Here is a 27,128-nt window from a genome sequence, read left to right on the forward strand (position 1 = left end):
ACAGTCTTCAAATACATTTTAAACACAGTAAAAGAGTTGTCAGTTCCAGCAACCCTTTCCAACAGTCTTTCTCAGGCTGTTATGCTGTACTACACTAATGGTAAATTGGTGGTATTATGAATCCATATGGATTCTAATAAAAAAAATATTTACAGCTTCCAAAGGCTAGAAACACTTCCAGAAACGATAATTCAGCTATGACCTTAGCTCTTCGGTCATACTAGTGTTATCTCATAATTAAATGATTTGAAAAACTGGGAAGTGCTAGTACCTCTAGTCTAGTTGATGAATCTCCACATCTAAACAAGACGTGGAACTTTTACAAGTTTCTCCCTTAACCATCAAGATTACATGTTTTGCTCAAGAGTGCTGGATTTGAACATTTTTTGCTTCTTTACAAATTATGAGGTTGTACAAGCTGCCTCACTATTCCAGTTCTTGCTTTAAATATATTACCGACTTCTGAATGTTACCTGCATGAGAAAGGACACTTTTGCTGTGAGGTGCAAGTTTTAAGCTCAGCTGAGTTTGGAGCGTTACTTCTGCCTCCATGAACACTGATGTTCCTCTCTCTTTGCTGCTACTCTTTTAGATGTGAAATAAGATGTAAAAGTGGAAACATACAAAATATCCAGATTAAAGTCTTAGGCACCATTGAACTGACAAAAGTCACAGGAAACGGACCTGGCTGATGTAGCAGTGCCTGTTTATTAGTGATGGGCCGCTTGATACTCAGGTTTCGACGCTGTCGAGCTTTCGAAGCACTGGAGATCGAAGCGCCGCTTCGAGCCTTGCTTCAAATGCGCCCGTCACGTGATTTTGAGGCACGCTAGCGTAATGACGTCATTGATATCCGCGCAATCAGAAGTCGATTTGGTCACTCTCAAGTTTGCTAAAGTGGTTTGGCTCAAAGAATAAAAGCAGTTGTTCTTGCTACAGCGATAAGGGGCGCTAACCCGAGTTCAAATCCTAATTGGGGCTCGCATATGTTGAAATAAGGATGTATAAAACAGTTAGTAGTACTTGTCTGAAAGTTAACAAATATATTTTGCCCTTTTCCTTGGAATCGTGTCCACCTAGAATCTGTAACAAATTAATGAGCATATTTTGCGTAAGGTAGCACGTATTATAACAATCCAGGATGTACTCTACCCCATGTCGATCATATCAGAGAGGCTAAGAAACGCTTCACTAAAGCCAACGTGGTCATTACACCAGTATATGCGCAAGACACTATCATTAAACGTTTTTACTATTCAGTGATTCCCAGATCTGTAGCTGATTTGTATTATTGATTTCCAAAAAGTAATGTGCTGCATAACTAATCACAACTGTCTTTAAAACAGAATCAGCGCCATCCACAGTGTCTTCTGCAATTTTAGGAAAGCTTCGGGATTTCTGCGTTAATGAGACAAAAAAATTGTAAAGAAACTTTGCGAATTCATCCAGAGGTGAACATAAAGATCACTCAAGTACTGACAAGAAGGAACAGCTGGATAAGCACATCTGGAGCCAAACTTTCAAAAAAGCACCTGACTTTGTCAGCAACATCCTTTCCTTCTGAATGCATCTTATTCTGAATGCAACAACAGAGTAAATCATTGATGTAAATAGAATTGCAGATAGAGTAAGCTTTTGTCGTTTCTGTATTCTTAAACCATCTTCCAGTTCCACAATCCCCCGCAGTCACTGTCACGTTTAACGTTCCCTGTTCCTTACCTGTCTTGTTACCCAAAGCATCAACACTCAGTTTCATTCAAGGCTTTACCGCCCTTCCTTTCACAGACATAAAATAAGACACACATTTCCTCTACATACGTGTCCAATAATAATAGTAAACTGGCAGGAACGAGAAAAAGCACAAGATGGGAATATTCATGACAAGAGCCTCGGCATCAGGGCGAGGATGTGCCTTGTCACCCATTACGTGAGCTCGTCTGCCACCCTTCAGTTGCACTGGCACACATTACAATCGGGGGCAAATGCAATGGAGAATACCGACAGTGTACACCTTCAGAAGTGGAATAAATCGACTGTATAAGTAGAACATTTCTGATAAACTATGAATTTTGTTAATCATAAACAATGCAACATAACTATTATATGTGTTGTTACTTTTTATTTATTCTCACCAAACGTTACATATTTACATGGGAAATGAACATGGGTAATATGTTTATAATCATTCTCACTAAAATACACTGTCAAAATATATTAATGAGCAAACTGAGACACATTGACCTTTAGGAAATATCAAAAAGCACGTGCGCTGTCATTTAGGACAGAATGCATTGTTAACTTGACGCACTCTCTACTGACGTGATGTCACGAAAAAAAAGAAACAGCACAGTCAATGCAAACTCATATCCTCCTTGGTTTTTGACCTTATGATTGTCAACATCAAATCAATAAAGTCATTTTAAGAAGATGACAAGTCTGCTATATTCAGTTCAATTAACGCTCCTTTTAAAAAGTTTGCTTATACAGAATATAAAACAGAATCTCAATGATGCGGGACTCGCGAGTAGTAACGAATAATATGTGACACTGAGGAATTATCATTCCTAATAACGGGAACAAGTAAAAACTACGTCTTCCTAAAACGGACACTGTAAATGTAGGCATTTCAATAAATAATTTAGGAGACTTGTGTGTGCATTTCAATACCAATTTAAGAACTACGTAGGCTACCTATTGTACTATAAACGGTACCTCAAGCAGCACTTAACAGTAAATAGTCTAATAGGACAATGACTGACTGAAACGAAGATGCTGCGCCGCTACAATAAAGGTTCACACTGTCATTCTGCATGTTTAGAAGGCGCTCATTGGCTGAAACTGTTTATAGCGAATTGTCTCAAATTGGTAGTGCCCTATAGCGATCAGAAACGAAAAGACACATTTAGGCATGCTGCACAGTAGTTTGTTTTTCTACAATACAAATACAGTACGACACCAGGGTCTCCAAACACACAAATATGAAGCTTATTACGTTTTACAGTGAAACTCTTTACATTCACAATATAATTAAGGACGTGTGCCCCCTGCCCGACTATGGCGGCCCAACCTTCCCCCGACAGCTCGATTCGCTCGCTATCCGTCCAAGCTGAAAATATTGTTAAATGGAGGAATTGAAAAAAAAACTTTTCACAAGTGGAGGATCAACGACGTGAACCCCTGGTGTTTTTACTGAGACAGTTGCAATAGGCTACCATTGAGCCACCTAATCGGGATAATTAACAAGCTTTGCACAACTGAACTACTATTGCTGTTCTTACTGCGGCGGATGTGGAAATATGTTGTTTGACATATACACGTTAAATTGGTTTAATTGACACGAGAGTATCATTGTTGTATTCTCCTAATGAAGACAAAAAAAACTATATGTATAGATGTATACTATATGACGTACAGTTTTGAACAAAATTAAGCGTTCCATAAAAAGGTGGCACGATTTACCTAATCTTTTTATATATATAAAGTTGATATATGACAATATATCTTTGACACTATGTATCAGACAAAGGAAATCACAGCAATCTACAAGAACAATAATTACTTCTCAGCAACTACCTGAATTGTAGTTTAACTATATTAACTGAAGTGTGTAATGTCAATACGAATTACAAAATATAACTAGAGAGCGGAGTGTCAGATAGACTCTCAAAATATAGAGGTCAATGCCTTTGGGTATGCTGAGGCTTCACAAAGATTCAGTAACCAGTGACCATGTCTGCCTGAGGTTTTGAAGCCCTATCACGATCCAATCTCAGTACTACGCATGTCTGAGGCTTCGGAGCCCCGTCATGAGCTCAGTACTACGCATGTCTGAGGCTTCGAAGCCTCAGTTAACTCAGTGCGCATGTCTGAGGCTTCGGAACTCCATCATTATCTCAGTACTACGCATGTCTGAGGCTTCAGAGCTCCGTCATGATGCAATCTCAGTATGCATGTCTGCTCAGTGCTTCTAACCAAGCTTGAGGATTCCAGTGTGCATGTCTGCTTAGTGCTTCGAATCATTATTCATCGAGCTCCAGTTTGAAGCACATATGGCATCAACAGAGTTCAAAAACTCGACAGAATTCCCATTGAAATTAATGTTTGTGGATGATCCATACATGTTAAATGATTGTTCCCTATAATACTTTGTGGCAAAAAATAAAATTATAAATTATACATCATACAAATGCCGACTTGTAGAATGCATAATGCTGCAAAAAAGACCTTAGTAATACGGGTGACGACACATCTCTCACTATAATACCCATGCCAAGGAAGACTCATTCAAGGACAGGACACCATCTTTACTACTAATGTTGTGTACAAAGAAATATTCCAATAAACCATTACTTTGTGCCAAACACTGTATTTTTGGCTTTCTATATGCATCATCCACACCTGCACACTATTCTATATCTAATTCATACATCTCACTCTTTGTCATGCCCCAACGCCAGGGGTTGGCAAGCGAAGCGAGCAGGGGGCGGAGCCCCCTAGTACTCTCATATATATCCATTCTTCACCTCATGCAACGTTTTCATGCAACACTGAACGTATGTCATATAGTATACATCTATATATAATTGTTTTTGTCTTCATTACATACATAAAAAACATGCATTATATACATCCACCCTGCTGAAAACAGTAGTGGCGCGGCGGTAGCGTTGCCGTTCCATAATAAGGCTTTCGTGGGTTTGGGTCCCACATCCACCCATTGTGAACTGTGACCCAAAAGAGTCTGTTTTTCTTTTCCATTTAACAGCAAATTCCACCGTGGACCGAGAGCGAGCAAAGTGAGAACACTAGTAAAAATATATCAAATGGAAATGGCCATCTTGTTTTACGTCTATAACAAAAAAAAAATTGAGTGACGATTTCAACTGTTATTGTAGTTGTTGATGGCGGGTTTAGCGGTTTAAAATTTTAAATATTAAATTAATAAGGTGGAATGTGTTCTTACTTTGAGTGTGGGGGGGGGAGAGAGATACACGATAAATGTGTTAGTAACTGGGATTGCGCCTCTATAACTGGAAGATTGCTTAGGAATGATACAGACTGGACAACTATATGTTTTAGGAAATGTTTTATTATTGCACAGTGCTGTGACTAAGACAACTTTTTACTGATGACGGAGGGATGCTGTTGTTAAAAGCAAATGCTTTTTCGGCAGCAGGTCCAGATGTTTATCCCGCTGCTTTTTGTTGTTGCCTCAGCACTCAGGAGGATCTTTAATGCCGACCTTGATACGTGCACTGCTCACCTCGGAGTATCTCGTGTGTGTCTGTATGTCGGTGTGCCGGTGACTCATCTGCGCCGTGTCTCTCAGCCTCTCTGATGTGCTCCAGATTGACACCTTTGAATGTTTGGTGCAGCAGAGTAAATTCAACCTGATCTACCACAGTGGGTTTGTTATCACCTTATTCAATGGAGGGGTTCATGGACGTCAAATGGCGATGAATAGAAGATGAATTAATGTAAATACGTGAGCTGCCTTACACAATTAGTCATCGCATTTTGATGGCGATTCTAAGTGGGGATCCATATTACTAACCGAGAATGCTAAACCGGATGGACGCAGGGACATCCGCCCATGGGCCGTAGCCGCAAAAAGACGTACTGCGCAGGCGCCCCAAGAAATGAGGCGCCGCGAGAGGCGGCCGCAACCACAGAAAAAAGGAGTGAGCACAGAAAAAAGGAGTCAAAGAAATGAGGCGCCACGACCACAGAAAAAAGGAGTCAGCACAGAAAAAAGGAGTCAAACGCAGGCGACGCACACAGCGCCGCACGAAACCCATTGCACACGAAACTAGCACACAAAAAAAAAAGAGGCCACTCGCGCCCACCTGCAAGCACCCACCCCCCCTACAAGCACCGGACGGGACACACACAAAGAGGACGATTCAACAAGCCCCTGGCACACAAAAAAAAAGAACCCAAAACCACCCCGCCCACCCTACAAGCAAGGGACGGGACACACACAAAGAGGAGGATTCAACAAGCCCCTGGCACACAAAAAGAAAGAAGACGCTCGCGCCCCACCAATCCCCCCCCCCCCCCCTCAGACGCCGGAAAAGCACACAGCGCCGCACGAATCCCATTGCACACGAAACGGGACCCACACAAAAAGGAGGATTTAACAAGCTCCTAACGCACCAAAAAAAAGAAGCCGTGACCGCCACGCCAAGCCCATTAGAGACGAGACATGGCACACGAAACGTTCACAACAACGACAAATCAGACCCACAAACACACTAACATCAATAAGAAGTGACACCCAAAGCCCCATTTCTAAAGGAACCGTCCATATTAAACATACGTCATCTCAACACCTTCACACTATGCAGCATAGGTGGATCTCCTTACAATAAACCACTATTAACCGTTCAACTGCAGAAAAGGCTCCATATTAACAGTGAGTGCGATCCTCCTTATTACTTATCCATATTTTGCACGCTGAGGAACAAACAAGTCATGAATACACGCTCACGGGTACAAAATGATTCGGCTCGGATAACGGGACCAAACACACGAACCCGCATGAAACAACAAAATACACGGCGGCGCATACAACGCGCTTCAGAAACTCCGGGAGAAAAAATGTCTCGGCTCCAAAAACGCAAAGCTCAACTAACCCCGTTACAGAGACGTGCCCAAATGGACAGACACAATGAACGTAGACGCATACAGCGCGCGTCTCAAAGTGCTGCATCGAAACAGGCACGAGTTCAAACTGAAAGACCTCGCGTCTCAGACATACAAAAACGGGAGCGAAGAGACAGCATAAATGAACGTAGACGTCTACAACGCGCATATGAACTGCCAGAAAACAAGCAAGCAAGGCTCCAAAAACAGAAAGCTCAACTGACCGACATACAAAAACGGACAAGGCTCGATACAAACAATGCACGACGTAGACTGAAACGGACTTTTCGCACAGCACAGGCGAATCGATTACACCTCCAAAATAGCGCGTCCCAAATACTGGACATGCAACAACGCGCCTCTCAAACGCCACAAGCAAAACCTGCCCGTCGTGGACATCAACGCCAGACACCTGCTAAATGCTTGCGCCACTTGGCTGACAACGCGTTCAATAATGAGTGCACTATTGAGGAAAATTCATTGGGATTAATGAATGTCATTTGCAATCATTGTCATTCACTTAACTTCCCTGAAGAAACAACTGGCAATACAAATAATGAATTTACACATTGTTGTCAAAAGGGTCAGATTAGACTGCCTCCTTTACATTCATATCCTGAATATCTACAGAAGCTTCTAACTAACGATGTGCCTGAAAGTAAAAACTTTATGAACTGCATTAGATCCTACAATAGTTCATTTGCTTTTGCATCTACCGGAGTACATATCAGGCCACCAAAAGGCAATGGCCCATACTGCTTTCGCATATGTGGACAAATATGACCTCCGTCTTGCGAAACTGTTAATTATTGATGAATGTACAATGGCATCCAGTCACTTACTCAACACCATTGATAAACTTCTACAAACGTTGATGAATAATAATATTCCCTTTGGAGGAAAAGTACTTTTATTAGGAGGTGATTTTAGACAATGCTTGCCTATTGTTCCATATGCCATGCGCTCAGCTATTGTTCAGTTCACCTTAAAATACACAGACAATTGGCATTGCTTTCAAACAATACAGTTAGTACAAAACATGCGATGTCCAGATCCAGAATATAACAATTGGCTATTACAACTGGGAAATGGTACACTCACCAATACAGATGGACTTCACCCAGATATTATTACAATTCCCCAATCCTTTATCTGCGACGACTTAGTTACAGAGATATTTGGAACAGCAATCTCATTGGACTAAATACCCCTTTTAACACAACGCACTATATTATGTCCAAAAAATATTAATGTTGATCACATTAATAACCAGGTCATTTCATTACTTCCTGGAGAGGCACGGCTCTTTCTAAGCTCTGACAAAGTTGACTCTGATGACGACAATGAACATCTGAATTTCCCCTTAGAATATTTGAACACTATTAACCCGGCCGGATTACCACAACACAATCTTAGCCTTAAAAACGGAACAATAATCATGCTATTAAGAAACCTTAACACTAAACAGGGTTTATGCAATGGATGTTATTCAAGCAACAGCTCTTACAGGATCACATGCTAACAATACTGTTCTCATTCCTAGAGTTGACCTTACGAGTTCTGACCTAGAATTAATTACCTTTTACATTGAAACGCCGACAGTTCCCCATTAAACCTGCATTTGCCATGACCATCAACAAATCACAAGGACAAACCATGGACAAGGTTGGCATCTACCTCTCTGAGCCCGTTTTTGGACATGGACAACTTTATGTTGCCTTCTCACGTGTTCGACGTTCATCTGACGTTAAAGTTATAAATGCTCCATGCCAAGGAAGACTCATTCAAGGACAGGACACCATCTTTACTACTAATGTTGTGTACAAAGAAATATTCCAATAAACCATTACTCTGTGCCAAACACTGTGTTTTTTGCTTTCTATATGCATCATCCACACCTCCACACTATTCTATATCTCATTCATACATCTCACTCTTTGTCATGCCCCAATGCCAGGGGTTGGCGAGCGAAGCGAGCAGGGGGCGGAGCCCCCTAGTGATTCCCGAACAGATCTCTTATGCGATCCTTCCACAGTATCTCTCAAAATTATTTAGTTCAAATTGGTTATAAAGATTTCACTCGAGATTATTTTTTTAATTATTATTAATTATGATGAGTCTTTAGTTCGGATCGAATTCCGGATAGCACTACGCTCAGAATTTGAAAAGCAACCACCTTAGTTAATTGAGCCACTGATGGCGTCATTTCTTCGTAGCGAACTCGTTACTTTTGAGCTCCAAAAATACTGTAAAGTATTAATAAATTAAATATTTTAATACTTGATCGAATAATCACATCTGTGATTTAAGGATTTCACCTTTTCTTTCTCAAATGTGCTTACCTATATCATGGCAAAGTACAGGGATACAGTAAACCTTTATTTTCTGTCTACTCCGTTTTAATTAAGTCAGACCAAAGAAAACATTTAAGGCTATTAAATGTGATCTCAAGAAAAGATCAGGGTTAATTATAATACTAATAACAGGAGCGATTATAATGATACAGTGCAAAAGTAAACACAGTACTAATTGAAAGAGCCGGGAATCCATGAGGTGAGGCGTCTTATTTTGTTTAACTCTTACTATCGTATAGTGCATTCTGCCTGTCGGCGTTAGTTATATTTATATTTTTTAGACATCAGACACTAGAAGCTGCTGACGAACCCTTCTCTTCGTTGTCAGTCTGAAGCTGCGAAAAAATAAAAGCAATAACAGTTGTGACAGACGTCATTGAAGTGGATCATAAGTTTGTGTAACGTTAATGAAAATGGCCAGGAGGTGTCCATAGAGAGGCGAGTGTCAAATGCTTCGAAGCTTCGATACGATTTCCGACACAATTGCTTCAAACGTGTTGATGCTTCGTGAGGCTTCACTCCGCCCATCACTACGGTCTACTACATATTTCTAAGAACACAGTAAATAAAACATATTGCTACACTGAACAGACTTGATCAAATTCTACACTGAATGTCATAATTACACACACAATTTACATATATCTGGAAAAGAAAAAATTCAGTCATACATTTACACCTGTTATCATCCACATATCCAAGTGCTTCTATACAATATATTAAGTAGTACAGCAGTAAGGTGAAACCTAACATGAATTACCTCTTTGTGTAGGGTTTTTAGTAATCTGAATGCATTTTCCAATTTTTTCTTGCAACTCCGTCCTTAAAAATAGGGCGTGCTAACAGCGCTTTAAGATTTTTCCTGTTTTTTCTAGAAATTTAATTTCTTCAGTTGCATTTACTGCTGAGAAATTCACAAATCTACTAAAACTGACCTCATCAGGATTTTGCACAAACTCAACTGTATTGAATCACAACTTAGTATTTGACCTTTCAGAGGGCACTGTGTCACGCCTTAGTTTGCAAAAGTTCTATCTACCTCGCGCTTGGTTTTCCAGAACCTATTTTTTCTATTACATGACCTCCAACAGCAACAATACAGTGTAAACCACATGCTACCAGATTGCCACTGCTCTCTGCAGCCAAACTCGTAAGGGCATGTTTTTGGTAGGTTTTACTTTTTATTAAATTATAATTACAGATCTCTAAAAAGGTAAATACCGAACCAGAAATGAACAACTTAAGCTGAAGCTCTCCGTTATCATAACGATAGAATATACCTGAACAACTTCAGCTGCGAGAAATTCTGCAATATATAGCAGGCTTAAAGAACGCCTTTTAAATGAGGAAATACACTTACACTAAGAACAGGGTTGTTTTTCTACAAACTCGGAATCATATTAACGGTTATTTCAAGGAAATATTTCACTAGATTATATAAGAATATCTTTTCACACCCGCTTAACTCCGCAACTGATCTTGAAAAGGGACTAGCGTCTATCTGATAAAACAGAACAAGCTTCGAACAACCACAACACATCTACACTAGCGCAGTTTCGTTTTAAAAACACACTTTCAATTTTGCGTGGTGTCGTCGTGTGGACTGGAAAAATCGCATTAACAATCACGAATTCATCCTTCTCTCTTTCTCCATCAACTGTGACTCTCGCTCTTCCACGTCACCCTCGTACACTTTTTTTGTATAACGTGTAGACCCACCCCCATTCGCGTTTAAACTCGCGTTCTTTCATTTTTGATCCAATGATTACAGACCTTACATTTCCTTTTCGACCAATGAAGGCTTCGTTTGGTAGAGAGTTTCCCCTCCACTGCCGAGTTCTAGTGGGCTGTGCCGTTAAGCGGTACGTCTGGTATTAAAAGCCTAGTCTTAAGGTGCCTTACTGCCAGTTAATAGTCTGTGGCGCAAACCGCCTTCTTTTATACAGTTTACATTTTGGATTTAGTGCAGACATGTCGGAATTTTTGCAGGACCCCTCGGTCCTGACTAAAGACAAGCTGAAGAGCGCGCTGTTAGCTAACGACGTTGCTCTACCACCAGGGGAGCAGAAGAAAGATGTGTATGTGCGGCTTTACCTGCAGCATCTCACTTCGAGAAATCATCGACAGAGTCCAGCAGACACTTTTTCTAGTGACGAGGAGCCTCCAGCACCGCCAGTGGGTACAAGAGGCCGGCCTGGTCGGGTGAGTGAACAGAGTACTAGAATGAAGCCGCAGCGAAGGGTGCAGGTAGTTGTGTTGTCTAGCACCATGTCGGGGCCTTTCATTTAACGGCCGTCAGTGAAGCTTGGGACAATTTTGCTCTTATCTCGATCTGTCTGATTTTACTTCTGGAAAGCAGAATAAGTTACACAATATTTCCGGCTTCGGCACAGCACAGGGGTTTACCGAAATCTTGTAGTTGAACAGTATTATACCTAACGCTTTGTTTTAAGTCTCGCTGCTAGCCCGCCTTAGATTTTTCATGAGCGTCACACGCATCCACCTTATCATTGTGAACTTCACGTAGTTATTCTTTATCTCAGTGCAATGAATAGTGAGAATTGATTGCTTGCTGTTCACCGACTTCCCGCTTAAAGTTAAAAACGCTAAGCGGGAACTACTGCAGCGCCCCCTTTAACTGCGGTCAAAAATATTGTCATCTGTTACGTTTTCAATGTAGTCTAGTGAAAGATGAATGACAATCACGTGCGACGTTTGCTGCCTTCCAATTTTTTTTTAGGTTATTCGGGGGTCAAAATCGTATTTATCGGAATGTTGGGTATTTGTTTTGGAGGTGGGAGGGAGACGGTGTAAAATGAGACTGAATCCTCCACATTTAATACACGGGGCTTTCTGTAACCCAGTGTCGCTGCTTTGTTCATTCTGATGCTTTTGTTCGACATAATGCATTCAGCGGTGAGACTTTTGACTGTGTTAAATGCAGTCACATAACATTAGTAATGTTATATCCGTTCACATGCGAATTTTGCAAATTCTGAAAACAAGCCTGCAAACAGGTCAAAGCTACATGTAGCTTCTATTGTTTCAAATGTGCAAAAATCACATTACCGCTTGATCGTGTTGCTTTGATGTTGATCCCTATTTTAGTCGTTCCCTATCAACGTACATAACTCCACTTAGTAAAATAAATGCCTTGAACTGGTTGTCTGCATGTGGCGATCTTCTGTCTCACCCATTTGTGGTATTTGTTTGTTTCATGGGTCCTGGGCACGAATTGTGTTCTGGAACACGCCGATTCATATTTAAAATACATTTTAATGAACTATATATATATATATATATATATATATATATATATATATATATATATATATATATAAGGTTTACCTGCAACCTAAAATTATGGAAGTATCCCTTCAGGTCAGGTTGGGGAGCATGCACCGAAACAGCTCGGGATCCTGGTTGGCAACACCCAAGCCAGACTGGCCACAGCTCGGGATCCTGGTTGGCAACACCCAAGCCAGACACCCGGGCCAGTCTCACCTTCCGGAAATATCCCTCTATCTGCTGAAGCCAGGTGTTACGTTTGCCTCCCCTTGTCCTGGTCCAGCCACTCTGGGCCTCAACAATGAGTATCCAGCGAGCCGGATCACCCTCGAGTAATCACGACACATGGCTGTAGTGCCTTAACTGACGCTCCCTCAAAATGCAGGTAATGTGCCTCATTCAGGACTCCATGAGCTGGAGTAACATGAGTGGATGCTACACATTGTCGTTGGTTGAAGTGGTTTCCCACTGTCTATGTAAAATGCCTTGACTAGGTTAGAAAAGTGCTGTATAAATATAATTGATTACAGTCACACCTCTTTTCCTGTTAGGTTTGGAAATATGTTTACTGCTTCAGATCAGATCTCTTTGTAACTACTTTTTAACAGCAGTCTAGCAATGTTGATTTGTAAACTAAGCAAAATATGGCATTGGCATGTATTTTTGGTAATCAAATCAAGATAGCACTTGACCATTTAAAAAACGGTGTAAATGCACATTTGATTGGATTATAATCAGGTCATTGTCACTTTATTTGGAAGTGTCAAAAATAGATAGTGACCACTTTTAAATTAACAGTGTAAATGCAAATATCCTTTTCCCTTAAATGTAGGATAGTTTCAGTTTTGAGCATGGAAGGTACAGCTGGATGTCTGTTTGGTTATGATATGGACACAGTTGCATTCTGTCAAAATTATATATCTAGATACAATCCATGTAAAAGAAGGCATGAGAGAAGTGAATAGGACATCTGTCTATCCATCCATTTTCTAAATATATATCTAGTCCTTGGATGTGGCGACCTGGGTGGATTGCCCTTTCTTCTGAATCCGAACACAGGGTCACGGGGGGTCTGCTGGAGCCAATCCCAGCCAACACAGGGCACAAGGCAGGAACCAATCCTGGGCAGGGTGCCAACCCACCGCAGGGCACACACAAACACACCAAGCACACACTAGGGCCAATTTAGAATTGCCAATCCACCTAACCTGCATGTCTTTGGACTGTGGGAGGAAACTAGAGCGCCTGGATGAAACCCACGCAGACATGGGGAAAACATGCAAACTCCACGCAGGGAAGACCCGGGAAGTGAACCCGGGTCTCCTAACTGCGAGGCAGCAGCGCTACCACTGCACCACCGTGCCGCTATATTACAATATTCATCCCATTATATATTTATTATAGAAATAATAATGCATGGTTTGTTTGCTTTCACTGCCCAATATGAGCAATCCTGCTTTGAATTTTTTTAGTTTGACAAATGGCCCTGCAGAGGATGATGTTCTTTAAAACTGAAGCCAGATTTAAATATTTTTAGATTCTCATTTAGTTTTTATATAAATATAACTAAAGTATAACTAATAAGTGAAACTTTTGAGGCTAAGGAATGGATGTGAATTCTTTGTTCTAAATATGTTGTCTTGGTTTAAAGTGTATCATTTAACTAAATGTAACAGTTTATTGCAGAGGTTCCCCAAGCGTTGTACCATCTGGTCATTGCTCTCAGTAATATGATTAGGGCCCTTTGAAATCTGTTTTATTTTTTCACAAATTCTGTGCTATTGTTTCTGATTTTTGGTTTTCACCATTTTATTTTTTCTTAATTTGGATTTTTGAGTTTTTACCAATTTTGTTTTTCTATTCTAGAAGAAAGCTACAATAAAACAAACAATAGTGAAATGGCACTTTCCTTTTAATGAAATAACACACTAGCACTACTGTACCTTATTTTGCCTAATCATAATGGCTATACGTTCAATGCATAAACCTATGAATAAATGGAAGTTCAAGGCATGATTGAAAAAATACGTAGATAACTAAGAGTAAAAATGTAATTTGTACGTTTAAACATCTGAATTCAGCAAATAGTCACTATTATTCTAACGCCATTAATGGTACAATTTTTGTTTTGACTTGAAGTTGTGCTAATTTGTTTTTTCCATCTCTGACACACATCCCCATTGAAGTACATGATTGTGAGGCATTTGGCATTAGCTCATTGAGAGACTATCTCTTGTCTGTGAGGAGAGTCTTATATTTATTTAAGTTTCTCTCACAGTCAGCTGAGTTGACAGAGATTACATTGCCCTACATATACTTGTCAATCACCCTTAGAAAATGCTGTCTTTCACCCCTTCCAGTAATTGGCCATCTCCACAGAAGAACAACAACAACACCCTAGTACCACAGAAGAAGAGAAACCCTTGTTTGAAGCACAGTGTAAATACGCTCTCCACTCTTTACTTAGCTCTGCTGATGGGTTCATCAGAAGTTTGTTCTGTGTATTCTTCAATGTATTTTTACATAGCAGGAGCCTGCCTGGGAACAAACACTCTGACCAGCTTATGTAAATCCTAAGCAGGATGGACATCCCAATGTTGTGAAAACTTAGCAAGGGCCAGGTGGAATGCATCATGCATGCAGTCAAGCACGTCTCTCCTCTGTCACGTTCCCATCTGATCCAGCAGATCATCAGTTTTGGCCCCAAAGCCATAGGTTTTTGCAGTTCCATTCATCAGATGGAGCTCAGATCTTCCAGATGTTGTATGCTGAGACTGCAGTGGGATAGTAAGTGTCCTCCAAAACTGTAAGAGTTGTGCCTAGTTTGATGCACCCCTCTGAGATAAAAGATTATCTTCACTTTTAGGGTGTCCTGGTTTTCCTCTGTTTCAATCTGCTCTAGGATTCTTGTTACAACCCAAGCTGATGTGTTCTCAGCTGGAAAGAACTCTTTGTACAGGTGAATATGTTTAGCTTGGTACCATACTGATTTGAACCAGCTCTTGCACCTGGAGTTTTCTGCCTTCTGGTGGGGACTGTTGGTCAGCATAATCTCTTTCAGTGATAAGAAGGTTGCCCCTCTCTTTTCCCTGGCAGGCTTCTTGAAGTCAGGCTTTGCCCACATCACGAGTGATGCAGCCTTATTGAAGTATTTATAGTGCTACCAGGTCTCTCCCACCAAACTGATGACATGACACAAGCAGGCTGAATACACACCGTTAGGCATAACCCCTTTTAAAACTTCCTGGTATGGTTTCAAACCGTATGATGGATTGTCTGTAACCCCTGCTAAAATGTTTTTAAGATTCAGCTGGTTGTTGTGAAGGGATTGAAGTACTGCCTGTGAAAAGGTGGAAGAGTTGCAGCTCACCATAAAGATAACATCTGCCAGAAAGTACGAGTTGTTAGTACCTGTGATTGTAGTTATGTAAATTATTTCTAATGATTCTTAAACTTTTTTAATGTTTGCGGATTTAAAACACATATCATTACCTTTCTAACTTAAAAAGCTATACATCTCTAGCTTCATCTGCTGCATATCTTAAAATAATTAGTTACAAAATAAAAGCTAACTAATCTGGAAGATGCTAAATCCGGGAATTAAACGGGGAGTGTGGTGGGAAGAGAGAGACCCACTTTTAAGGGCTTGTTATAACGGTGGAGACTTCTGTTCTTCCGCCCAGGTTTGTAGGTGCCGAGTTTATAACGGAAGAGTCAGATGTGGACCTTGTATGCTTCGTCACCGCGGGGCAAAACAACATTGTTCATTTTCAAAAGGAAACCTGTTAACAACCAATGCCGTTCACTAATAACGTTGTTCTAATGAAAATACTCTTAATACCAGTTAAATATAATTTAATTGGTTCAATGACTTACAAAAAATACATCCCTTACAATTGGAACTGCCTACATAAAAGAATTACCATACAGCCAGATGATTTGACTAGTGTGTGTCAGAGGGCAATGTTAAAGAAACTGGAAATCATCTCAACTGATGATAGACATCCATTACGTGTAGAATGCATGTTCTCCCTGTGTCTGTGTGGGTTTCCTCAGAGTGCTCCAGTTTCCTCCCACAGTCCAAAGACATGCAGGTTAGGTGCATTGGCGATCCTAAATTGTCCCTAGTGTGTGCTTGGCGTGTGTGTGCGCCCCCTGCGGTGGGCTGGCGCCCTGCCTGGGGTTTGTTCCTGCCTTGCGCCCTGTGCTGGCTGGGATTGGCTCCAGCAGACCCCCATGACCTTGTGTTAGGATATAGCGGGTTGGAAAATGATTGACTGACTAAACTTCAGTAAATCAGGAAACACAGTCGCTTTGAAAACCCACACAAATTGCTCCAGAAATTCCTTTCTTCCTTGTGCCATATAACTTTTCAATAAGAAATATCTGAGATAATGATTAAGATTTTGATATATATCCTGTAACTTTTTTTTTTTTTGGTGTAAATATGCATTATCTAACTGCCTTACCTTAACCTATCTTGTTCTATTTGTTTGTTTTATTTCATTCTGTCTGATATTAGATGCAACTGAGAAGGCAAATTTAATGTTTTCTTGTGTAAACATGACAAAATAAAGAAACTTAAACCTTATCACTAAGTTGAGAATGCTGTGGTCTCCACTATCAGTGGTTTCATTAACTACAACTTAAATATTCTTACCACAAATCCATCCGTGCAGTAAATTCTGCATTGTGTGTGCTCTAAAGGACGACACTGCTTCAGATGGTACAAAAGATTAGTGGTATTATCTGTCTTTGTGGGATCATGCTTTCAACATGATTTGCAGTACACACTACTCTGCTTCTTGTCGGACTTTAAATAGCCAAAATATCTCCACACTATAAAATTCCATGGACCCTTATTTTTCAACTATGTCCTTGCCTTTTGAGCCTTTGGCTGTGCCCGTTGGGGTGTCTTCTTTGGTGATGCTTACATTTTTTTTTTTTGTTAGCATTTTCTGTTGTCATTTTCTCTCTTATGTTGCTTCAACTGCTGACTTTACTGACCTGGACGGCTGCAATAGCCCAAACATTAGCACATGTGCTGCTGGCAGCTGCTACTCCTACACTATATGCGTCAATCTAACCTGACGTGGCTGTAGCCCTATTCCAGCCACATGATTGGTTTGGCATAGTGCTGTTCTCATCATTGGCTTTTCGTGTTGTCTGTCAAAACATGGATGGAATGAGTTCTATCAATGTTATATTGACCATGTCTTACATTTCTATTAAGGAAAAGTTATTTCACGATAATTATCGTTTTATTGGCCATCTCTACTGTTATCTCTAATATTGTATTTTGGGATTTTAAAAAGCGATTAACAGTACATTCTAATGCACCTGTTAAGACTTTCCAAGCACTTTACTATCTTGCAAAAAATGGTGTCCTCATTAACTGAAATCATCGTCTTATACATTTAAATTAGATGTGTAGACTTACTATGGATTCAAACGGTGCATTGATAAAGAATAAGTGGATAAAAGCAAAGCCATATGTAGGCTGTGCAGCTCAGAAGTTAATTATTGTTGTAACGCAATCAATTTGAGAAATCGGTTACCTCAATGTCACCCATTTCAGTCGATATCCAAACATGTAGAGCCTAAACAATCTACACTGGAGACGACAGGTTGCTCATATGTTCTGTTTGCTTCGCTTAGTGTGCAAAAAATTAATAATCTATAGCAGTTTTTATCTTTAAAGATGAGTCCCTACACCATTGTTGAAATTGAAGGCTTTCAACAAATGGTACAGGCTTTTGAGCTGTGGTATACTACACCAACCAGAAAGCAATTGAATGAAGTAATTTTATTGAGGCTTTACAAAGATCTTAAGCAAAGAATCACCACTTGTCTCAGGCAAGTGGAGATAGTAACCCTAACGTGATAGCTGAACATCCTTGGCATTAGATTCCTACAAGACAATTGCACATTAAAAATGTTTGGGCTCCCGTGGCGGATGTGTTGCAGACAAATGAACTGTATGCCAGTTATATGGGAGCAACCTTGCTGCCTTATATACAGAGCTGCTAAGAGGACTCGCTGTTTTTCCAAAAAGCTTTCTATCATTTCCATTGCACTGTTTCATTTGCTTGACTGCATCAATCACAAGTTTGTGTTTTGCCAAGTCCAATAAACATTGCCTCTCCTTAAGCATGTGGCTAGCTGTACCTCTATGTTGGATAACGTTTGCAACGCACATCACCCAGCAAAGCAAAGTGGCAATTGTTGGAATTTTCAGAGCAGCCTGCAATACAAAAGGGAGTGTGTGCACAAAACAGCTGACTTGAAGTAGCTCCATAATAGCGGCGTTATCAGTCACAATGGCTAGTTCTTTTACTTTTATATTTCATTCATTTATTCCTCCTGTTAGCATCAGCTCCAGATCCTAGTTTTAAAGTGCTTGCTTTTTGTCGTCGTCTTCTTTCGGCTGCTCCCGTTAGGGGTTGCCACAGCGGATCATCTTCTTCCATATTTTTATGTCCTCTGCATCTTGCTCTGTTACACCCATCACCTGCGTGTCCTCTCTCACCACATCCATAAACTTTCACTTAGGCCTTCCTCTTTTCCTCTTCCCTGGCAGCTCTATCCTTAGCATCCTTCTCCCAATATACCCAACATCTCTCTTCTGCACATGTCCAAACCAATGCAATCTCGCATCTCTGACTTTGTCTCCCAACCGTCCAACTTGAGCTGACCCTCTAATGTACTCTTTTTCTAATCCTATCCATCCTCGTCACACCCAGTGCAAATCTTAGCATCTTTAACTCTGCTACTTCCAGCTCTGTCTCCTGCTTTCTGGTCAGTGCCACCGTCTCCAACCCATATAACATACCTGGTCTCACTACTGTTCTGTAGACCTTTCACTCTTGCTGATACCCGTCTGTCACAAATAACTCCTGACACTCTTCTCCACCCATTCCACCCTGCCTGCACTCTTTTTCACCTCTCTTCCACAATCCCCATTACTCTGTATGGTTGATCCCATGTCAAAAAGGTCAAGTTCAGCTGCCTGCTTTGCATGAATATCCTCAATATTTACGTAAGCTTTTGACTAACAGTGTACCCGAAAGTAAAAGCTTTATGGAATGCATTAGATCCTACAATAGTTCATTTGCTTTTGCATCTACCGGGGTAAATATCAAGCCACCACTTGGGAATGGCCCATACTGCTTTCGTGTGTGTGGACAAGTATTGCATCGGATTGGAACAGTGCACCCTCAGCCAAATCAACAACGCAAATTTGCACAAATGTACGTGTTAGATTTAGATGACACAGTTTATCAACGAATGCACCTTCCTGAAAATAAGCAATGCACAGAGCTTCTAATGAGAAACGTTGCTGAAGTCATAAATAATCACCCATTAGCAAACTCTATAAAGATGCTACATGAGGTTGAGAAAGAAGCCAATACAAAAGCTCAGGCGGACGGTGTGGCACCAACTAAAATTGCTTTAGTGCTAATAAAGGACAAAGAACATGATCCGAGATGATACAATGTTCCCATCGTTGATGAAGTGGCAATTGTGTTTCAAAGTAAAGACGGTGAGCCTCTGTTTCACCGCGATATTATCATGCATTTACGTCCTGATGGAACCAACCAACCAACCAAAATTCCAACGTGTGGACATTTGTTTTCCTAAACTTGATACTTTGACATACCCCATTTTGTTTCCAACTGGCCGGGAAGGATGGAGTGCTGGAATTTGCAGATATAAAAAGAATCAAGCACAGAAAAGATCAAGGGTATCAATGAAAGAATATTTTTCATACAGACTCTCAGTAAGAGACGAGTTTAACCCTTTGCAGTCGTATTTAATTTTCAACGTCACGCTACATTAGTCGTAATTAATTATTGAAAAAACGCCAATAATTACAGCAGTTATTTTTTTCAAGCACGTAGGAATAACACAGGCCACTTTTCTCGACCAGGCGACTGTGCAAATCAGTCAGAAACTTGCAGGGCCACCAGCGGTGGCCTGACGACCTATAGCGCACTTTTTACTAAGGCCAGTTTTCTGGCCTAACGACCGCAAAGGGTTAATCCATTACTCAGTGCAGGAAACCTAACTCAATACATAGTTGACGCTTACGTTCGAGCAGAATCAAATGATCTCCAATGGATTAAAAACAACCAACCTGCACTGAGGGCTGATAACTACAGGTCGCTGATGGAGTACATAAATCGTGATGCGGACATAGTGGATCACCCTGCTGGAAAAGCGGTTATTTTACCATCTTCCTTTCAAGGCAGCCCACATAATATGCAGCAGCATTACCAAGATGCATTGGCTATTGTTAGAAAGTTTGGCAAACCTGATCTATTTATCACTATGACTTGCAATCCTAAATGGAAAGAAATTACAAATAATCTTATGCCATGGCAAAAAGTAGAACATCATCCTGATTTAGTTGCAAGAGTCTTTAGACTCAAACTAAATAACTTGCTGGAGGATATCAAGAAGAAATCTCTATTTGGGACTGTTACAGCAATTATCCACGTTATAGAGTTTCAGAAGAGAGGTTTACCGCACGCCAATATTCTGATAATCCTTGATGATTATTCCAAAATTCGCACAGAAGATGACATCAATAAAATAGTAAAAGCTGAAATTCCAGACCGTCACATTTCTCCATGTCTCTTTCAAATTGTTATCAGAAATATGATCCATACACCATGTGGCAATACAAATCCAAACAGTCCATGTATGGTGAACGGCAAATGTTCTAAGGGCTTCCCCAAAGATTTCCAGGAGGTTACGCTTGGAAACGTCAACGGATATCCTAAGTATATGAGATGGCAGACAAATGAATTGCAAGTTGTACTGGGTCATCCAATTGACAATAGCTGGGTAGTACCATACAATCCTTATTTATGTTTACGATACAACTGCCATATCAATGTTGAAATCTGCGCTACAGTAAAAAGCGTTAAGTATTTATTCAAATACATTTACAAGGGCCATGATTGTGCTAATGTTTCAGTGTCTGAAACAAATGATCACGATGAGACTCGAATTTATGTAGATTCACGGTACGTCAGTGCTCCAGAGACCATTTGGAGAATATTTTGCTTTCCAATGCACGATCAAAGCCACACCATTTGTTGGTTGCCAGTTCATTTGGAGGACGAGCAAAATGTCTGTTTTCGACCAGGGAATGAAATCCAAGCGGCACAGAGAGCAGCTACAAGAGATACTAAACTTACCGCGTGGTTTAAGCTCAATCAAGAACATCAAGATGCTCACCAGTGGAAGTATTGGGAGATTCCTGTTCACTATGTTTGAGTTGACAGTGGTACATTCTGGAGAAGACGACAGCAACACGGTGATAGTCATAGGCAGAATGTACACTATGAGTATTAAATAAAACCTTTCCGGGTCCTTAAGATTACCTCTTCAACATCAAACCGCTGCTACGTCATTTAACGACCTTAAAACTGTTCAAGTTGTAAACGCCATCAAACTGTGCAAGACATTCCAGGAGGCAGTAAACGAAAAAGGATATTTATTGGATGATACAATTTGGCAAAAAACTCTACACGATGCAATATCATATTCAATGCCAGATAAAGTTCGCCAGCTGTTTGCTTATATCTGTGGTTTTTCCTCCCCATCAGATCCATTGAACCTCTGGAATACAAACAAGGAAGGAATGATAGAAGACATATGCCACACGCTGCATGGAAACGATGATTCTTGCGTCAACTGTGAAGCCTATGCACTTAAAGACATTCAGTCTGCTCTCATACTCCTTGGATATACGTTACAGCACTTCAATTTGCCAAAACCTTCATTACCTGATTTGCATTCAGGGCCAATAAATCTTCAGGAAGAGCAAGACATTGCACAAAAAATGATTGCCAGTTTAAATCCCTTACAATCTGCTGCTTTTAATAAAATTGTTCTTGCCACAGAAGACGACAGCCCAATACCCAAATGCTACTTTCTTGACGGCCCTGGGGGAAGCGGAAAAACGTACCTTTGAAACACTTACACATTTCTTTTCTGCAAAGAAACAGTTGATTGTCGCTTCAGCTACAACCGGGGTAGCGGCTAATCTGTTAATAAACGGTCGAACATGTCACTCTTTGTTCAAGCTTCCAGTTCCAATCACGGAAACGTCAGTTTCAACAATGAAAATGCACAGTGACAGTGCAAATGAGATTCGTCTCACAAAACTATTGATTTTAGACGAATGTATGATGGCGTCCAGTCATATACTCAATACCATTGATAGACTTCTCAGAGCGTTAATGGATAATGATATTCCATTTGGAGGAAAGGTACTTTTATTAGGAGGAGATTTTCAACAGTGCCTGCCTGTTGTTCCGCACGCCATGCGTTCAGCTATTATTCAGTCCAGTTTGAAATACGCAGAAAATTGGCATTACTTTCAGAAACTAACCTTACTACAGAACATGCGGTGTCCTGATCCAGCATATACCAATTGGTTGTTACAACTAGGAAATGGAAACCTTACCAATGGATTTCAGCTTCACCCAGATATTTTTCAAATTCCTCACGCCTTTCTCTGCGACGACTTGGTAACGGAGGTTTTTGGTGAATTGATATCATTAGACCAGATACCACATATGACGCACCGAGCTGTGTTATGTCCAAAGAATATTGACATAGATCACATAAATAACCAAGTCATTGCATTACTTCCTGGAGAAACACACATCTTTCTAAGTACCGACAGTATTGATTCTGACAACAAAACTGAGCATCTTCATTTCCCATTAGAATATTTAAACAGTATTAACCCGTCCGGATTACCACAACACAATCTTAACCTTAAAGTGGGAACAATAGTCATGCTGTTAAGAAACCTAAATACTAAACAAGGTTAATGCAACGGTACACGGTTAGTCGTGAACACCATTACAGAACATGTTATCGAGACACAGGTACTTACTGGATCCCATACTTCCAATACTGCTTTGATTCCCAGAATTGACCTTACAAGTTCTGACCTGGAATTACCCTTTAAACTTAAACGACGGCAGTTTCCCCATTAAGGCTGCATTTGCCATGACCATCAACAAATCCCAAGGACAAACCATGGACAAAGTAGGCATTTACCTTTCTGAGCCTGTATTTGCACATGGACAGCTTTATGTTGCCTTTTCAAGAGTTTGTCGTTTGTTTGACGTTAAAGTTAAGGTTGTACCTACTCCATACCAGGGACAACTACTTCAAGAACAGCAAGCCATCTTTACTCAAAATGTTGTTTATAAAGAAATATTTGATTAACTGTTTTTATTTTTTATTTTAGGAATGTTTACTTTCCAGAATACTTCATGTCAACCTTTCCACTCCGATATTGGTTTTACTTATAAGAGCAACAACTCAACGACATTTTCGACTAACATAATGTGACAATTACAATTCCATTTTGGTTTTAATAAATTGGTTAATGTTAGCACAAATGTCTACATTTAATTCAATAAAAACTTTACCAGGACGCTCCCACCCACCATCACTTTTCATACCAGACGCACAGAGACGCATGCGCACAGCCCCTCACTGCCCCAAACTCAAACCCAGCGACTTCCCAAACTCAGTGGATGGCACACGAACAACACAGCCTGGATAATAAACTTGCTGTGCTCCACTCTGCCGGCGCTCTGTGTCAGGAAAGGAAAAGGACTCGCGGCTCCACAAAACGAAACCGCTGTAGTACAAATGTGCTTATTTAATTAAATGACATTTCCCCGAACGCAACCACCCTCCATGATATTTCAGCCTTCCAAAGCTCGGAAGAAACAGAAACTGCTTGCCATTCTTAGATTTACGATTCTTTACAGAATCGCGGGCTTACTGGTGACAGAACAATCCTCACTATGGTAAAGAAAGTCCCACGAGATGGGCAAGACATGTCATACTTCGAACCTTTGGAAGCAAGTCCCATAATACACATGCAGAGCAGGTTAGAGATAATGGAAATAGGAAAATTCGAGAGTCTCAAAAAAATGAGAGTAAAGATCACATTAGCACAAACAAATGGAAAATATTACTTGGTGAAATAATGGAACAGCGAAAAGAGATCAAATAGTGTTTGAGGATGTCTGGGGAGAAGAGAAAGAAGGCAGTGACTTTTTAAAATGTTCAAAGCGCCGCATGAAATGCAGATCGCACGGCATGGGAGCAGCAGCAAGCCAGCAACTGACTGAGCAAAGAGGAGGTTAAAAAAAAAACTTGTTTCCCATTGTATCACCGTTTTAAGAGGGGTTTTGGAGGAGCGAACACGTCTCCTTGGGGTGCGTTCAGCCTCCCTCTTCACAATGGCGCACAGTTCTTTGTGGGGGTGGGCAGGGGGGTTTGTGAGGGAAGGGGGAAAGGGGTTGGCGAGCAGGGGGTGAAGGACTTTCCAATGGGAGAAAAATTGTATCAAAAGAATAATTCAAAAATCTATACTCTGGTTTTTCCTGATCAGATCTTAAATTTTTTGGCAGCTAACTTTATTACCACTGAACAGTTAACATAAGGCTGTAAATGTGAATGCTGTTAATTTAAGAATAGGGCTCAGTATTGGTCCTGATGTCCTGATTCGATTCAATATTGATTTTATCTTTATTTAATTAGCATGCATTGATATATTTGAAGTGAAGGCTTTTTTTAGAGATTACTTAACCATACAGTGGGTACGGAAAGTATTCAGACCCCCTTCAATTTTTCACTTTTTGTTATATTGCAGCCATTTGTTAAAATCATTTAAATTAATTTTTTTCCTCATTAATGTACACACAGCACCCCATATTGACAGACAAAAAAAAGAATTTTTGAAATTGTTGCAGATTTATTAAAAAAGAAAAACTGAAATATCACATGGTCCTAAGTATTCAAACCCTTTGCTCAGTATTTAGTAGAAGCACCCTTTTGAGCTAATACAGCCATGAGTCTTCTTGGAAAAGATGCAACAAGTTTTTCACACCTGGATTTGGGGATCCTCTGCCATTCCTCCTTGCTGATCCTCTCCAGTTCTGTCAGGTTGGATGGTAAACGTTGGTGGACAGCCATTTTTAGGTCTCTCCAGAGATGCTCAATTGGGTTTAAGTCCGGGCTCTGGCTGGGCCATTCAAGAACAGTCACAGAGTTGTTGTGAAGCCACTCCTTCGTTATTTTAGCTGTGTGCTTAGGGTCATTGTCTTGTTGGAAGGTAAACCTTCGGCCCAGTCTGAGGTCCTTAGCACTCTGGAGAAGGTTTTTGTCCAGGATATCCCTGTACTTGGCCGCATTCATCTTTCCCTCGATTGCAACCAGTCATCCTGTCCCTGCAGCTGAAAAACACCCCCACAGCATGATGCTGCCACCGCCATGCTTCACTGTGGGGACTCTATTGGACAAGTGATGAGCAGTGCCTGGTTGTCTCCACACATACCGCTTAGAATTAAGGCCAAAAAGTTCTATCTTGGTCTCATCAGACCAAAGAATCTTATTTCTCACCATCTCAGAGTCCTTCAGGTGTCTTTTAGCAAACTCCATACAGGCTGTCATGTGTCTTGCACTGAGGAGAGGCTTCCGACAGGCCACTCTGCCATAAAGCCCTGACTGGTGGAGGGCTGCAGTGATGGTTGACTTTCTACAACTTTCTCCCATTTCCTGATTGCATCTCTGGAGCTCAGCCAAAGTGATCTTTGGGTGGTTCTTTACCTTTCTCACCAAGGCTCTTCTCCCCCGGTAGCTCAGCTTGGCCGGACGGCCAGCTCTAGGAAGGGTTCTGGTCGTCCCAAACATCTTCCATTTAAGGATTATGGAGGCCACTGTGCTCTTGGGAACCTTAAGTGCAGCAAAACAATTTTTGTAACCTTGGCCAGATCTGTGCCTTGCCACAATTCTGTCTCTGAGCTCTTCATGCACTTCCTTTGACCTCATGATTCTCATTTGCTCTGACATGCATTGTGAGCTGTAAGGTCTTATATAGACAGGTGTGTGGCTTTCCTAATCAAGTCCAATCAGTATAATCAAACACAGCTGGACTCAAATGAAGGTGATCTCAAGGATGATCAGAAGAAATGGAAAGCACCTGAGTTAAATATGAGTGTCACAGCAAAGGGTCTGAATACTTAGGACCATGTGATATTTCAGTTTTTCTTTTTTAATAAATCTGCAACAATTTCAAAAATTCTTTTTTTGTCTGTCAATATGGGGTGCTGTGTGTACATTAATGAGGAAAAAAATTAATTTAAATGATTTTAGCAAATGGCTGCAATATAACAGAGTGAAAAATTGAAGGGGGTCTGAATACTTTCCGTACCCACTGTATGTTGAACAATTTAATGCAACAAATTTCAGTAACACTTTATTTAAAGGGTGACTACATAGTGTCTTCATAATATATTCATAAGCATTGTATGACATTTATGAAGAAATACTTGTATAGTAATGAATAGTTAATATTGGTATTTACCAAATGTGGAACAAATATCATTGCTCTTTTATTAAAAAAAAATCGCACCACTACACTTATAATATCAATACATTTAATTTATATTGTGCCTTTTCCATGCTATTCCGTCCTAGGTATGACATTAATCTGCATCCAGCCCTGCACTTAGGCCCTCCAACCTGCAGGGAAAAACCTGGGGGTTGGTGGCAGAATTCGCACTCCTGCCACGATTTAAAAAACCTCACACTGGTTCCATTCCACCTGAACTAGTGTGGTGCTGAGGTGTCAACCGTTGCATGGCTGCACTCTGGTCCTAATCTGGGATCCTGAGTTGCTTTATCATGTGATGGGTGTGGCAATGCGCTGTGTCAGCGTGTGCTCCTAACCCCCCCTCCTCCCCCCCCCAACCTCTCTCTCTCTCTCTCTCTCTCTCTCTCTCTCTCAAGGTA

General features: G+C 40.7%; 1 protein-coding gene across 6 annotated transcripts in view; it reads left to right on the plus strand.

The window, feature by feature from the left end:
* The first annotated feature begins 10,792 nt into the window (after positions 1-10,792).
* Positions 10,793-27,128, plus strand: part of LOC114653668 (lamina-associated polypeptide 2-like) — a 119,371-nt gene continuing 103,035 nt past the window's right edge. For 3 of the 6 annotated variants that reach the window (XM_051920084.1, XM_051920090.1, XM_051920088.1), the window contains exon 1: positions 10,794-11,201. In XM_051920084.1, the coding sequence (XP_051776044.1) occupies positions 10,971-11,201 (231 nt within the window). In that variant the 5' untranslated portion in view covers positions 10,794-10,970. Of the gene's footprint in view, positions 11,202-27,128 lie in introns of all 6 variants that reach the window. The other 3 variants (XM_028804156.2, XM_051920082.1, XM_051920093.1) reach the window with 2 other exon arrangements.

The sequence above is a fragment of the Erpetoichthys calabaricus genome, chromosome 1 (genome assembly GCF_900747795.2).
Source record: "Erpetoichthys calabaricus chromosome 1, fErpCal1.3, whole genome shotgun sequence".
Lineage (NCBI taxonomy): Eukaryota > Metazoa > Chordata > Cladistia > Polypteriformes > Polypteridae > Erpetoichthys > Erpetoichthys calabaricus.